The sequence below is a fragment of the Nannobrachium achirus genome (assembly GCF_963921795.1).
Source record: "Nannobrachium achirus genome assembly, chromosome: 21".
NCBI classification, from domain to species: Eukaryota; Metazoa; Chordata; class Actinopteri; order Myctophiformes; family Myctophidae; genus Nannobrachium; species Nannobrachium achirus.
This window is the reverse complement of record NC_137828.1, coordinates 12,703,261-12,719,917: the sequence shown is the minus strand read 5'-3', so window position 1 is coordinate 12,719,917 and position 16,657 is coordinate 12,703,261. Positions and strand designations below refer to the sequence as shown.

Here is a 16,657-nt window from a genome sequence, read left to right as displayed (position 1 = left end):
AAGCTAAGGTATGGCAACATGACTGACACCAGTCATGTTGCCATACCTTAACAACAGGCATGATACATTTATTTTAAGAAGTACATTCTATTTTTTCCCCCCGTTTCTACGGTTTCTTGGGCTGGATATGGCAGCCTGGAACGGTTGTTGAAGTGCAGCTAAACATGGCATGTTAGTAAACGTGACACAATTAACAATAATGCATTGCACCTGTGCAGCTGACCTGCGGAACCTGGGAATTATACCATTCTGTCAAGATGGGGAAAATACAAGTGTGGAGGAGAATATAATTATAATACCTTGTTAAAGTGACCATTTTGTAAAATTTTGCATTTGTAGTTATTTTACTGTAATTTAACAACATAATAACCAGAACAGATAGACAAAGAGACATTCATGGATTTATATTTTAAAGTAATTTTTATTACCCCCCCCCCCCTGGACCGAGGTATGGCAGCTACATACCCCTAGCCTGGGGCCAGCCTAGATACTAATGCATCTAGCTAACTAACTGCAGTATCTACCTTGTTTTAACATGGCTGGGATGTCTAGCTCAGCTAGCCTGCCATACCCAATTGACGCCCCTGCTCCCTTCCCCTCCCCTCCCCTCACCCCTTCTTCTTCCCTCCTCCCCTCAGGCGAGGGGACACGGGGCTCCTCCTCTGTTGCCGTGTTGCTGAGTGGTTCCGTGGGAGTTTGGGGGTCCAGAGAGTGGCGTTGTAATGTTATCAGGTGACCGGGGGTCAGCCTATTGCGTACCTCGGAGCAGCAGGCCAGTAAATCATTGCTGCGCGGTCGTCGGTCCCTCCCAGTTCCACCGCTCTGGCCCCGCTCTGCTCTGGCCGGCTTCCCCGGGCTTAGATTTACTGCTCCGTAACCTAGCTAGTCTGCCAGGGCTCAGGACAGCTAAATTGAATACTAAATCCAAACGCTGCAGCCACCCTGCCTGCTCCTATTTTTTAACTTATTTAGAACGGGTACACAGTATTGTGTATCATTATTTTCTGCTTTAACTATTGAAAAATAGCAGATATACAAGCTCACAGCGTGGCACCGAGTTGCCGCACTGCGAGCTTGTAGATCTGCTATTTTTGAAAAATCGTGAAAATTAGAATTTTGACCCGATTCTATAAGTGTCTTTGAATCCTTCTAAGGTTTTTTTGAAGAACCCATGTTTCTATGTCAGCAATCTGGCCAGCCATCGCCAAAGAAAAGGTCCTTTTCACTTCAAGTGGAGCTCAGTTAGTTTGTTCTTGAGAGACTACTATGTCAGTGGTTCTCAAACCGTTTCATGTGAAGGACCCCCAAAATGATATGCATTTGGCCACGGACCCGCATCTCAAAATATTTAGTTCCAGGGACCTACCCAGAAGCAAAACTTGAGTTACAAACGTTCGCTTTGAAAATACATAAAGTCAAAGATTTGCACACATTTTCACGACTTTTTCAAAAATAGCAGATCTACAAGCTCGCAGCGCGGCACTCGGTGCCGCGCTGTGAGCTTGTATATCTGCTGTTTTTTCACGGTTAAAGCGTTCAATAATTCTAGGCCTAAATGGGTTTAATTGACAGTCATTGTTTTTTTTTTGTTGTTGTTCTTTTTCCTCGTCCTCTCTCTTACGTCCTCTCTTCATTCCACATTGTCGCAGAAACCTCATCATTTCCAAAACCGTTACTTGTTGGGATAGCATAATCTATTGGCTCACAATAGGCATGTCGCAATTATTACACAATCGTCTAATCGCGATTATGTCAAATAATCGCGATTATTTTTCATAATCGTTTCCTTGTTGAAACATGTTCATATATATTTTTTTAAGTTAAAAAAAATAGTGGAAATAGCAGATCTACAAGCTCACAACGCGTCACGATGCGACGCATTGTGACCTTGTAGATCGGCTATTTCCACTATCAATGTTTATTTTTTAAGTATAAAGTTGTCAAATATGTCAGTAATTCTTTGTATATTTAGGTTATGTGTCTACCATATCTACCATGTGCAACCTCAAAGCCTAAAGCCAAACAGAAATGTATCGTCAACGACAAAACACAGTTAAATCGTTAATCGCAACTATTTGAGTGACGAATAATCGTCATGTAAAATGTCATAGTCGTGACACGTTGCAATCGCAATATTTTTGCTACTTACTGTGTGACACAGTACAATGTGAAGTCGGCATCATTACCAAAAAAACATAAAAAAGTTGAAAAATGGAGATACAAGGTTTCTGCCAACAGGCAACAGCGATGATATTTGTATTTTCTTGAAGTGAAATGTCAGGAATAGAAACAGGCTAGGTTAGGCACCGGCCGTGAGAACAAAATTAGAAAATGATGGTCGAGCGGGGGATTTGATTGCTCCGTTTCGATGGCTCGCTCAGAAAGGTTCGATCGTGATGATGTGGTTTTATTGGCCGTGGAGTCGTAGAGAGAGAGAGAGAGAGAGAGAGAGAGAGAGAGAGAGAGAGAGAGAGATAGGGGCCGTTCCATGATGTGCTTGTTTATGTGAAAACCTCATTTGCTTGTGCGTCGGGCTGGTTTGCACAAAATGCCTTACCCTTTAAGACACGAAAGGGCAAGATTCTAAAATAGGTTCTCGCGGTGGAAACATTAGCGCCGACGCTATTGTCGGCCCCCTCATTCCCGCCTTTTGAGAAGAATTGGGGCCGAAATCCTCCTGAGATGTTGAGAAAATCTACGCCACAACTCTCCATTATCCCTCCCCCTCTCTATCTCTCTCTCTCTCTCTCTCTCTTATTCCACCCCTCTTTACATCTACCTTTCTCTTCAGCCACTCTATGCCTCTCTCCGTGTGTGTGTGTGTGTGTGTGTGCGTGTGCGTGTGCGTGTGGTGGTGCGTGCGTGTGTGCGTGTGTGTGTGTGTGTGCGTGCGTGCATACTCGCATCCCCCCACAACCCGTAAACGGCGTTTGACAGTTGCAAATAAAGATGGGTGGCGAGTGTGCAGCTCGTGTCCCTCTGCAATGCAAAGGGGTTGACTGTCATAAATCACCTTTTGATTTATCTAATCAAGCAAGGTCCTGCCGCATGCACACATTTGTCATTGCTCTTGTGTGTGTGTGTGTGTGTGTGTGTGGGGGGGGGGGGGGTATGGTGTCAGCTGGCTTCACTGGGCTGCAGCTAGCCACCACCATCACCACCACTGAGCGGGGGCGTGCAGAGAATGTTAGAGAGGCAGGGGCTGAAATATCTAAAAAAAGGGCCTTTTGGTGGTTGGATATTTTCAGTTCTTGATACCACACTGAACTATAGCATAATCAAGTCAATACTGGAGATGTGCCGTAACAGATTTCTACACAGAGAGGGCAATTCTTTCAACATAAGATGCTGCGTTCAAGTTCAGGAGAGTTTGGACAAGGCGATTCTCTTGAATGCTGCCTTCAGGAATGGCATGGAAAGGAGGGCATTTTCATTTCTTTCACCATAGTAAAAACTGCATTCATGTCTGGAGAGGGCACTTTTTACAGACAGATAAAAGGGCAGGGGCTCAAGCCCCCTTTGATGTCTATGTGTGCACGTGTCTCATCGCCACCACTGAGGGATGGAGGGAAGGTGGTAAGAGAGGAGGAGAGGACAGAGGGAGGGAGGAGGGAGGGAGGGTCATTACAGACTGGTAGACAAAGGAGAAATGTCAGGAGAGTCTCTTGTTCTCCGTCCCTCTGTTGTTCATTCTCTCCTACATATTGTTGCTGTCGGCCAGAAACCTTGTATCTCCATATTACAACCTTTATAACCTATAGAAAAAAGAAAAATATATTTTTATTTTTTTATTCATAAATTAATGCCTTGCTTCATCATACTACGGTGTCGCACAGAAGTAGCAAAGCAAGCTATTTTCATCATTTTTTTTATGTTTTCTTTTTAAATAATGGACACAAAAGGAAGGCAAGACAGTGTTCACATGAAACTGATCGGGCTGCAGATATCGGTTTGTTTTCTTGGTGATTACTCTATCCATTACTTTTCTGATTAATCGAATAAGCATTTAAGCATGTTTCATTTTGTATATATCGAATCGACACGAAAAGGTTTGAATAGATTATTTGTATCAATTATTATGATCGATTGTTTTGATTAGCTTACTTGTTACTATTCTATACAACTGTCTCATAGATATGACATGACCTTCTAAATCAGCTATTTTCAATATGTTCATCCAAAATCTATAACTTTGATTCAAATCCATCCATTATTGATACAATTCTTTAATCGGTTAAATCGATTAGTTTGATCAACTGTTGCACCCCCTAAAAGCGATGCCGAATGAGAATACGAACACCACAGGGAGGAGAAATACATGTGTATCTCCTGAATATTTTACAGATAGATGGTATTTGGCTTTTAGCAGCCGTGGTGTTTGTTTATGTTGCATCTGATCAGACGATATCCTTGCGTCGTTCGGGCGCTTTCTATTTTCTGACTGCAATTCTATGCCTTGAAATGACTTTATGAGTCACACTGGGGACTTGCCACTTAAAGCTCCTAAGTGGCGATATAGAGAATGGCTCTCTCAACATTCAAGGTTACCCGACCTGTTTTCCCTCCGCTTGAGTGTCATAAGTGTTGATGAAAGCGGTAGGTGGAAAGACCAGGAGGACTCTGTGAACTACATTTACATTGGATATGACGGTAATTCAATGCTGATGTGCGGGGTTCTTCTCCCTGCCTCATTGTAAATGTGTTTGCGAGGCCCTTGTCCGACAATCGCCTCGTCTCCTTTTGCGCAGGGATGTAATTTAGTCGCAAATTGACTGGAAGATGGAGGCAAACATTTGAAAGTAGGAATTAGAAATGTGTTCATATACACAGGCTCTGGAAAGGTCAGGTGATGTGTCAGGATAGAGCGCCCATGCCCGACCTGCTGCTGACCAATATGGTTTCAGGGACCCCGTCATGCAAAAAGCATGACACACAAGTGACGCGCGCACACGCACACGCACACAGACAGACACCAGCTCTGCAGGGGCCCTCACATGCAGCAGGAGACGAGATTACCTCGCTATTCTGAGCTGAGCTGCAGCGCAATTCTCGGATGTTCTTGGAAATTCACATTGTGCCTTGTGTGTGTGTGTGTGTGTGTGTGTGTGTGTGTGTGTGTGTGTGTGTGTGTGTGTGTGTGTGTGCACCCCCCCCCCCTACATTCTTTCTTTCGTCCTTCCTTTCTTCCTTCCCTCCCTCCCTCTGTCACTTTCCGTGACAGGCCAATATTTCAGGCTGCAGATATGGGGGATTACAAATAAAATAAGTGGAACGCCTACTTAATGCAACAGAATTAAAATGCATGAACGGGCCAGAGAGGAATTGATATGCGCCCGAGTACAAACACGGACCACAGAATAATATGAAATACAGCCCCCCCCCCCCCCTCCCCCCACTCCCCTCATGTATCACCGCTTTGATTTCCTCCTTTTTTTTCTCCATTTGTGCATCTAGCGTGAAGCGTTGACTCGCAAGAGTGAGGCTCGCATATTGCCTTGAGTGACCAGACGAGAGGGGGGCAGAGTGTGTGTGTGTGTGTGTGTGTGTGTGTGTGTGTGTGTGTGTGTGTGTGTGTGTGTGTGTGTGTGTGTGTGTGTGTGTGTGTGTGTGTGTGTGTGTGTGTGTGTGTGTGTGTGTGTGTGTGTGTGTGTGTGTGTGTGTGTGTGTGTGTGTGTGTGCGTGCGTGCGTGGCGTGTGTGTGTGTGTGTGGGGAGGGGGTTAGAGGCTAGAGAGAGAGAGAGACAGACAGAGAGTGAGAGAGAGAGAGAGAGAGAGAGAGCTGCTGTTGCTATGTGTTTGTGTTGTGCAGAGTGGCTAAATTGCAGTGGCAGAGCATAGCAGTGCTCGGCTCGGCTCGTATCCGAGGATGAGGCTAATGAAAGATTTATCAGTGGCTGCAGCATTTACTAAATACAACCAGAGGCTGATCTCTGTACGCACCGAGCCCCGCTGTTAACGGCACGCACACACACACAGGCACACACACACACACACACACACACACACACACACACACACGCACACAAACACACAAACACACAAATTCTTGCTTCTTTGCTGCTACCGTACCACCAGCCGTGACCAAGCGACGGGAAATTTAGCATCCAGCGCAGACAGAGAGGGTTGTTTAGGCGGCTGGGGAAATGTATATGAACTAATGAAGTGTATAATATTACCATAACATTTAATGCATGTCGTGCTGTGATAATGAGACTGCCTTGAATTCTCCCTCTATTTTCACATGTCCTCGGGGCAAGGAGGAAGGAAAAAAAAAGAGCTCCGTTTTACACGAATGTGAAAGAATACCAGCTCCATGCTTCTGCCCCGTGTCTGTGATTGTCTAGGTGTCAAATCATTTTCTCAAATCACCCCCCTGCCCTCCCCCCAAGTCTCTCTGAATGCTAATTCGTCGGGACGTGTTTAACATTAAGTTGTGTTGTGTCTTTTGTAGTGTTTGTTTTCGTAGCCACTTGGCTCGTTTTGTCATTTGTCAGGGACACGATGTCAACAAGGTTGATGCACATTCGTAATTATTATTTCAATAGAATATCTCTTTTTTTGAAGACTCTTGTAGCTCATCCAGTATGTATGAACTATCGGATACTATAACATTGTGTCAAGTCTCTATTCGTGTTCTCTTTCTATTCAAACACACTACATGGACCTAATGAGGTTGTTTACCTCAGGAACTAACACTGTACCAATTTGTACACATTAAAGAAAAAGAGAATCATGTTCAGTGCTACATAACAAATCCCAGCATTTAGGCATGTTTAGCTAATGCTAAAGTCATACTGTGTAACTGTATGTTCATATAAGCACCTATATGTATGTTCAGTTATTGTTCATATAATCTTTCACTGCTATCCTGTTTTTCACAATATACAAATGTAAATGGAACTGTATTTACTAAAATTACTATTACAGAGTACGACTTTAATTCTCTCTCTCTGTCTCTCTCTCTGTGTGTCTCTCTCTCTCTCTCTCTCTCTCTCTCTCTCTCTCTTGTTAGGATTGAATGCGCTGTCTAAAGATGGCCCTGGATCCAACACTATGACCAAACGCTCTCTTCTGCCAGACCAACAGATTGACAGCCCTCCCAAAAGGCCCAAGTCGGCTGAGGTGAAGACGTCTGCTAATGAGCAGGTAAAGGCAACCAAGCAAATACAAGAGGTGAATTAGGTTACAGTGTCAGGCACTGATGGTAGAGAACGGTGTGGCTAATAACTTCATGAGGGCACACTCGATCCCCAGTGGCTTTATTACAGCTGTTTCACCCAAGATCACTGCTGAAACGCCATTGAGCAAGGCACATACTGTATAGATGTGTTACTTAAATACACAAATGAAATGAGTAATTCCCCTAAACTTCCCGTAAAATAATTCTGGGTACAATTCACTGCTTGGGTGTACATAAACTCGAATTTCAACATTTCACAGTGTAAAGTATGTACAGTACAGTATACCGTTGTTTCCTGTTGAGATTGGCACATTTCACCCATTTTTCATCTCACTCATGTCACTTTGTCTGCTGACCTCACTCAGCAACGAAATAAGCAGAAAATAAACAAAAATTAAAAAATAAAACAACTCAGTGGGGAGACAAGCAGTGATCACCCCATGATGTGCACTGCAATGTAGTTTCAAATGCACTACATTGCAGGCGCTTTTTGAGAGTGAAAAAAAATAAGAAGGCATGTGTGATCTGGGCAGCTTGCCCCAGGAAATGTGCCAAGCTCAATAGGGAACAACGGTATATACCACCTGAATGTGTCATATATATATATATATATATATATATATATATAAAAGAAAAGATGCGTCTATGACTCACAGCAAGTGACCTATCCATTAGAGATTACAGTCTGTATTTTTACCTGTGACATAGCTGGTCAGAAAGCAAAAAAAAAAACGGTGAAAGTCTTTCGAATTAGTGGCTTTAAGCTATTAAACGCCCCAAAGTTGTAATGTCCGCGGGCGTAAGAAGCTAATGGCTAATGAGGCAGTTTCTCCTCCATAAGCGCTAATGAAGTCCACTAATGAAGTCTGAGCCCTTTTTCCAGTCTGTAAAAAGATGAGCTAATGGCAAAAGAGGCTTATCAACAACCAAGGACCAAGAAATGCTAAGCTAAGCATTTAGCATTCCCCGGCGCCAGTGGATCCAGCGAAGGGGTTAAACTGCTTCCCCAATCCTTGCCTTCCCTGACAGAAGTCTTTAGCGTCAGGCGAGCAGAGCGGCCGGCCGGCCAGGCGGGCCGGCTAGTCTTTGTGTTCTTAAGTGGAAATACCTGCTCTAGCCTTAGGACCCCCCCCCCCCCCCTCTCCCTCCCATCTCCCTGCCTGTCTCCCCCTTTTTGCATCTCTTTAAATTATATGTGTTTTTAAATTAGATTATGAAGTATTAGCTCGTCTGGGTTCGGGGGCCCTGCGTTGGGAGGGGAAGGACTTAGTCATTTCAGAAATGGATTCTATTAAGACAGGTGGCGAGGAAGGCAGGCGGCCATGTTTCAGAGTACTCCCTGTAATGAGGGCAAGGCGGTGCCCGGGAGGGTGCACACCTTTGTCATCTCTTAATCTACTGATTAGACATTCTAGCCAATCATGTTTTCTTACTTATAAAATTGCATGAGTTGAGGGGACTTAAGTGAATTACATGAACGTGGGGGTACATCTACATTTTGTGTCTGGACGGAGGGGTGGTGGGGATGGGGGGGGGGGGGGGGATGAGGTGATTGGGTAGTTAAATGTGGGGTCGCCAATAAAGTAAAAAATAAAGGACCCCTGGAAAAATTCCATTCAATTCCACAGATTTGTTGTAATTTTTCCAACCCCTATAACGGGGCGAGACAGCCGATATTGCCTGTATCCCGCCGCCCCGCCTGCCTTACGATCTAGTCGTGTTTATTCCACACCGTTAATGTCACCATTAATATGTCGCCACTGTCGGCCAGAAACCTGGTATGTCCGAAACCCGTCACTTTCCAGGAAATAGAAAAAAATAACCGCTATTACAACGGATCCAATGTAGTTAATTATTTAGTCACAAGGTCTTGTTAATACTTTTCATTGGTTCAAATATTTATAAAACCCATAAACGCACTTAACCACTTTCACAACACATCGCAATGCATTGCGTTTTGGCCTTGTAGATCGGCTATCATTCCAACTTTTGTGCAACACTCTTGTACGATAAAGTAGGCCATTCATTTAAGGGGGGGGGGGGGGGGGGGACATTAAGAAAAGTTAAAATATGCAGATACGTTAGTTTGTGCCCGACATCGACGTTTCCTCTTCTTCCCAGGTGCAGCAGTGCCCGTACTGCAACTACAGCAGTAAAGACGCCAACCGCATGCAGCTGCACGTGATGTCCCAGCATTCCATGCAGCCGGTGATCCGCTGCCCGCTGTGCCAGGATGTCCTGAGCAACAAGATCCACCTGCAGTTGCATCTCACCCACCTCCACAGCGTGGCACCCGACTGCGTGGAGAAGCTCATACTCACCGTGAGTGGAAAAACCTCACAGTCATCTCTGGTGACAGGTTTACATGGTGTAAAGAAGTGGGCGAAAGAAAACAAAGAAACCTGTCAAGGATGGGCAGAAATCTAAGATACCTTGTGTCATTTCCAAAACTGTTGATTTACAAGCTCACGAGCTTGTAGCTCACGACGTGTCGCAGAATAGCTTAAGTATAAAATACAGCTCAAAGGAGTAGTTCACCCCCAAAATGACTTTTTTTTCCTATTGATTACTCATGCCATAGAAATTTGAGTTCAATAAACCTTTTTGTATTTGTCGCATTCCTAAGACAAAAATGTGATTATAGTAAATTTACCCCCATTGCTTCCGGATGGGGACCCGAATGCATGGTCCTGAATGGGGACCCAAATGCATGGCACTAGATGGGGAAACCGTCAGGGTACGTTTACTATATATATATATTTTTGTCTTAGGAATGCGACAAAAAACAAAAGATATTATTGAACTCAAGTCTCCATGGCGTGAGTAATCAATAGAAAAAAAGTCATTTTGGGGGTGAACTACTCCTTTAAGTATAAAATAGGGTTCAAGTGGTTACAAATATTTTGATGCAATATTAATACATCTAGCTGGGGACCCCCTAGAAACCCCAGGAGGCCCCCGGACCCCACTATGAGAACCTGTGTGTGTATTGCGACCAACAATCCTAAATTTCAAAAAGCATAATATGCCTTTAACCCTTCTTAATCACTCCTTTTTTTTCTTAGACTTTATCAAAGTTTTTTTTTTTCCTTTGTCCTTTTGAAAAGTGCATGTTGAAATGAAAAATGGAAGTCATTTTGTCGGTGGTGTCCAGGCATCCCTCTGGTCTGCTGTCTAGCTCAGGGCGAGGGCCAGACATTGAACAGTCCCATAAAGCATTTCCCATGCAGTGATCCCGCTCCGCTCCCTCGGGGAACCCTCATAAACTTGACAGTTGTCGCCCTCTGAGAGGAGCCAATTCCGCTCTTCAGAAATGAGCTGGCGAGATAGAAAGTGGAAAAGTACAGCTGTTCCTCAAACGTGTTTTGGCTGTGAGAGAAGTTTTAGGCACATTTGATGATAATTGTGACTTTCTTTTGCCTTTGATAGGTTGTTGGACCTGACACGACGACACCAAATAATGTAACGCACCCATCGTCCGGACCGGACAAAGCCCTGTCTCTGATGGAATCGTCTGCTGCTCTGTCTGAGGGCTCTGCAAAGACCCAAGGTGAGGACAACACATTATGTTTATTTTTAATAGAAACGATCAACTATCCACCTTAAAATAGAACTCCCAAACATTTTATGGCTTTCTGTAGCTTTAGTATTATTATAAGTAGCTTATGCCTATGACATGGGTGCTTGAGTGTTGCAGGGGTTAGGGTTCCCTCTTAGAGACTAGAGGTTTCAATCCAAAACTTGGATGATCGAAACTGTACTGAAAATAGACGTAATAGTACATCATAATTTCAAGGTCATGTGATGTCTTATTTTTTTACCTTCCATTTGGCTTGTATTGACTTCTATGTTCTATTGTTGTTTTAGGAAACAGCTCAAAGGACAAACTGAACACTCGAGACCAGAATGATTTGGACCTTCAGGGGGAAGAACTCAAACCCCCCAGGGAGGCATCAGAAGCCCCCGACTGGAAGAGGGCGGCTGGTCTGGGACAGGACCGCAAGTCCCCTGACGCCCTGCAGGACCCTGTGAGCGAGCTCCAGAGACTCCAGCATCAGCAGCTCTCCGTCTCCGATCGGCACGTCTACAAATACCGCTGCAACCACTGTAGCCTGGCCTTCAAGACCATGCAAAAGCTTCAGATACATTCCCAGTACCACGCCATCAGAGCGGCCACCATGTGCAGCCTCTGCCAGCGTAGCTTCAGGACATTCCTGGCCCTCAGGAAGCACCTGGAGAATGGACACCCGGAGCTGTCGGAGGCCGAAGTGCAGCAGCTCATAGGGAGTCTGCCGCTGAACGGAGACATCACGGAGAGTGAAGCCAGGGCCTTGGAGGAAGCTCAGGCCTTTGAACACGACTTAGACAAAGATGACGAAATGGACCAGGAGGAGAAACCAAGTCCCACGGGAAGTGACAGCAGTTCACTGCTGGACGACATGGGAGCAGAGCCAAAGCGGACCCTACCCTTCAGAAAGGGGCCCAACTTCACCATGGAGAAATTTCTGGACCCTTCTCGTCCTTACAAGTGCACGGTGTGCAAGGAGTCCTTCACCCAGAAGAACATCCTCCTAGTCCACTATAACTCTGTCTCCCATCTACACAAGCTGAAGAAGGTACTCCAAGAGGCCTCGAGCCCAGTTCCCCATGACACAGGCAACAGTGTTGACAACAAACCATTCAAATGCAACATTTGCAACGTCGCCTACAGCCAAAGCTCTACACTGGAGATTCACATGAGGTCCGTGCTCCACCAGACCAAAGCCAGAACAGCCAAAACAGAAACGAGCAGCAGCAGTAGTAGTAGTAGTGGCAGCGGGACCAGTGGTCCAGTGCCAGCAAAGAGTCCAGCCCTATCTGCACAAGGGAACAGCAACAACCAAGACACTGCTAGAAGTGGAACGCCCTCTACTAACAAAGAAAACAATGTGGAAGCCAAAGACGCTAACAGCAGCAGCACCAACAACAACACAAAGCAAAACACCACTACTGACCACGCCACAGCGCAGATGAGCAGCAGCCACCTGTCAGCGCAGTCCCAAGCCCAGCTGCAGATGCAGCTTCAGCATGAGCTTCAGCAGCAGGCTGCGTTCTTCCAGCCGCAGTTCCTCAACCCGGCTTTCTTCCCCCATTTCCCCATGACCCCGGAGGCACTGCTGCAATTCCAGCAGCCCCAGTTTCTCTTCCCCTTCTACATACCGGGGGCAGAGTTCAACCTCAGCCCAGAGCTGGCTTTGCACTCCGCGGCAGCTTTTGGAATGCCCGGCCTCACCGGGTCTTTCCTGGAAGACCTTAAACAACAGATGCAGCAGCAGCATCAGATGCAGCAAGCTCAGGCACAGCAACAGGCTCAGCAGCAGCAGCAGCAACAACAGCAGCAGCAACAACAACAACAACAACAACAACAACAACAGCAGCAGCAACAGCAGCAGCAACAACAACAACAGCAACAGCAACAGCAAGCGTTGCAGCAGCAGCAACAGAAAAACCAGCAATCGCAGAGCCACAAACCCAAAATGGAGCCTAGCTCTGTATTTGTCTCTGAGATACAAATGTCCCGGGAGGCTGAGGACCACTTGGAGAAACAGGAGAACAGAGCCAAGATGGAGAATGGAGTCGACGGAGTGGGTGATGGCGGAAAAGACAACAAAGACAAGAAGTCAAAGTTCCCAGAGCCACTCATTCCTCCTCCACGCATTGTTTCAGGAGCTCGAGGCAACGCAGCCAAGGCCCTCTTAGAGAACTTTGGATTTGAGCTGGTCATTCAGTACAATGAAAACAGGCAGAAAAACCAGAGGAAGAACAAAGATGGAGTTGAGCAAGTCGACATTAAAACAGACAAGCTAGAATGTGGGATGTGCGGAAAGTTCTTCTCCAATATGCTCATTCTCAAAAGTCACCAGGAGCACGTGCACAGTCAGTTCTTCCCATACGTGGAACTGGAGAAGTTTGCCCAGCAGTACAGGGAGGCCTATGACAAGCTGTACCCAATAAACCCTGCATCACCTGAGACCCCACCGCCGCCTCCTCCACCTCCTCCACCACCTCCGCCTCCCGCCCCGGCCCCGTTGACAGCTACTCCACCTCCCTCTACATCCATGCCCAAACCACAAACCCCACAGGCCCCACCACCTGTTCCCGTTCCAAACCAGACTCCTCACCAGACTCCTCACCAGACTCCTCACCAGACACCACCCCAGCCCCAGCCGCCTCCACCCCCACCAACACCCCCACCTCCGCCTGCCCCTCCTGCACCCCCCCAACAAGTGTCGCTCCCCGTCCCCATGGATCTCCCCCTGTTTTCTCCTCTGATGATGCAGTCAATGCAGCATCCTGGACTGCAGCATCAGCTGGCCCTCCAGTTGCCCACTATGGACTCCCTCTCTTCGGATCTCACGCAGCTCTGCCAGCAGCAGCTCGGCCTCGACCCAAACTTCCTTCGCCAGTCCCAGTTCAAGCGCCCACGCACTCGCATCACTGACGACCAACTGAAGATCCTTCGGGCCCATTTCGATATCAATAACTCCCCTAACGAAGATCAGATTCAGGAGATGTCCGAGAAGTCTGGCCTGCCCCAGAAAGTCATCAAGCACTGGTTCCGTAACACCCTTTTCAAAGAGCGGCAGCGAAGCAAAGACTCCCCTTACAATTTCAGCATACCTCCCATTACTACCTTGGAGGATATACGACTGGAGTCACAGTATAGCGCACTTGAATACTACAGATCTGACGCTACTATGAACAAGAGGTCCTCTAGGACCAGATTCACTGATTACCAGCTAAGGGTACTTCAAGACTTCTTCGACACCAATGCCTACCCAAAAGATGATGAGATTGAGCAGCTCTCTACTGTGCTCAACCTCCCCACCAGAGTCATTGTGGTGTGGTTCCAGAATGCCCGGCAGAAAGCCAGGAAGAGCTATGAGAACCAGGCAGATTCAAAAGATAACGAGAAGAAGGAGCTGACTAACGAACGTTACATCAGAACCAGCAACATGCAGTACCAGTGTAAAAAGTGCAACATTGTGTTCCCACGCATCTTCGACCTTATCACTCACCAAAAGAAGCTATGTTACAAGGACGAGGATGAGGAAGGAATGGAGGAGATGGCCTCTGAGGAATTTATAGACTCTGGTGAGCAAAGTCACCAGCCCAGTCACCAGCCCACTAAGTCCTGCCAGGCAACGCCAGAACCCCCCAAACAAACCCACGTAACTGCCAGTAGTTCAGGCTCGAGCTCTCCTCTGATGCCTTCTCCTCGGCCCAGCGTGGGTAAGGCCTCCCCCAAGCCAGAGATTCCCCCTGAAATTAAACCTAAACAGACTGAAATGGCCCCATCGCCAGTGGTCAAGTCATTGCCAGACCCTAGACCGTCAAAGGCCTCCACTCCTCAGCCCCCACCACAGAAACCTCCCCAGTCGCAAATGTCAAGACCACACTCACAGCCACAGTCAGCTGCAGTGCCCTCAAGCCCCCTCTCGCTGGCCCTCTCCTCGCTCACAAACAACCTCCCTCACCAGATGCTTCAGTACCAGTGTGACCAATGTAAGATTGCCTTCCCCACTGTGGAACTGTGGCAGGAGCACCAGCACATGCATTTCCTGGCTGCCCAAAACCAGTTCCTGCATTCACAGTTCCTGGAGCGGCCCCTTGATATGCCCTATATGATATTTGACCCCAACAATCCCCTCATGGCTAGCCAGCTGCTGTCTGGAGCACTCTCCCAAATGCCTGGTCAGAGCAGCTCGGGTCTGGCCTCAGCCCCAAGCACTGGCGCAATGAAGAGGAAACTTGACGACAAAGAGGAAAGCTCTGCTGATAAAGATGGCATAATCAGTATGGAAGAGCAACACAGAGACAAACGCTTGAGAACCACCATCACACCAGAACAACTGGAGATTCTCTATGACAAATACCTACTGGACTCGAACCCCACACGGAAGATGCTAGACCACATTGCACGAGAGGTTGGCCTGAAAAAGAGAGTTGTGCAGGTTTGGTTCCAGAACACTCGTGCAAGAGAGAGAAAGGGCCAGTTCCGTGCTATTGGGGCCTCTCAGTCGCACAAGAAATGTCCCTTTTGCAGGGCACTATTCAAGGCTAAATCTGCTCTTGATAGCCACATACGGTCTAGACACTGGCATGAGGCGAAACAGGCAGGCTTCAGTTTGCCACCAAGCCCAATAATGACTCAAGACAATGACAGAGGTGAAAGCCCAAATAAATATAATTTCTTTGAGTTCCCACAGCTGCTTACTAAGACTGAGCCAATTGAATATGAGCTGCCAACTGCATCCTCAACACCAATGAAACCATCTGAGACGCAGCTAAAAAACTTCTTCAGCCCTTCATCCGTGAAAGCAGAAAACTGTGATGAAACTGAAGGGGCGAACATGAATTCTGCAGAGGCCTGTGCTTATGACTTCAAGATGGACTTTGATGAGACATCATCGATCAACACAGCCATAAGCGATGCTACGACTGGAGACGAGGGCAACAACAATGAGGTCGAGAGCCTCACAGCCAACGGAGGGGACAAACTGGGTGATGGCAAGAGCAACCCAGCCCCGGGTTCTGATGGGGGGGATGACAGGTTCCAGTTCAGCATGGTGAGCCCTGCCCTCAGCTTCTCTGGAAAAGACTATAATAATGACACTTATTACAGCTACAGAGATGAGGAGTATGATGACAGCTATGATATGAGTGAATCATCAAGCCTGGCTGATCCAAGCTCACCTAGTCCCTTTGGAGCAGCAAACCCCTTCAAGTCTGGGAAATCCAGCAGTGGTGGTGGGGATAGGCCGGGCCACAAACGTTTCAGGACTCAGATGAGTAACGTGCAACTGAAAGTCCTCAAGGCTTGCTTCAGTGACTACCGCACCCCAACAATGCAAGAATGTGAGATGCTGGGCAACGAGATTGGACTGCCTAAGCGCGTGGTCCAAGTGTGGTTCCAGAACGCCCGCGCTAAGGAAAAGAAATTCAAGATAAACATCGGAAAGCCCTTCATGATAAGTCAAGGCTCGCCGGACGGACCCAGGCCTGAGTGTACTTTGTGTGGTGTGAAGTACACCGCACGGATGTCCGTCCGTGACCACATCTTCTCCAGACAGCACATCGCCAAAGTGCAAGAAATCCTGGGAAACCAGGTGGACCGAGAAAAGGACTACCTAGCACCGACCACTGTCCGTCAGCTAATGGCCCAGCAGGAGCTGGACCGCATGAAGAAGGCTGGCGAAGGACTCGGGCTGCCTGCCCACCAGCAGCAGACCACAATGGACAGCAACAATGCACTTCATGGCCTCAGCTTGCCCTCAGGCTACCCAGGGATCTCTGGCTTACCACCAGTCCTGCTTCCTGGGGTCAACGGGCCATCGTCACTTCCCGTTTTCCCACCCAACACACCCGGTGAGTTAGTATGACAAAAGGTGAAAAAACTGTCCGAGAGTAGTAGCTTTATGAACTGAACTTTTAACA

General features: G+C 47.1%; 1 protein-coding gene across 1 annotated transcript in view; it reads left to right on the top strand.

The window, feature by feature from the left end:
• Positions 1-16,657, top strand: part of zfhx4 (zinc finger homeobox 4) — a 161,136-nt gene that overhangs the window by 139,520 nt on the left and 4,959 nt on the right. Inside the window, 4 exon segments of the mRNA XM_080751531.1 lie at positions 7,013-7,146; positions 9,302-9,502; positions 10,610-10,730; positions 11,048-16,588. Of these exon segments, the coding sequence (XP_080607657.1) occupies positions 7,013-7,146; positions 9,302-9,502; positions 10,610-10,730; positions 11,048-16,588 (5,997 nt within the window).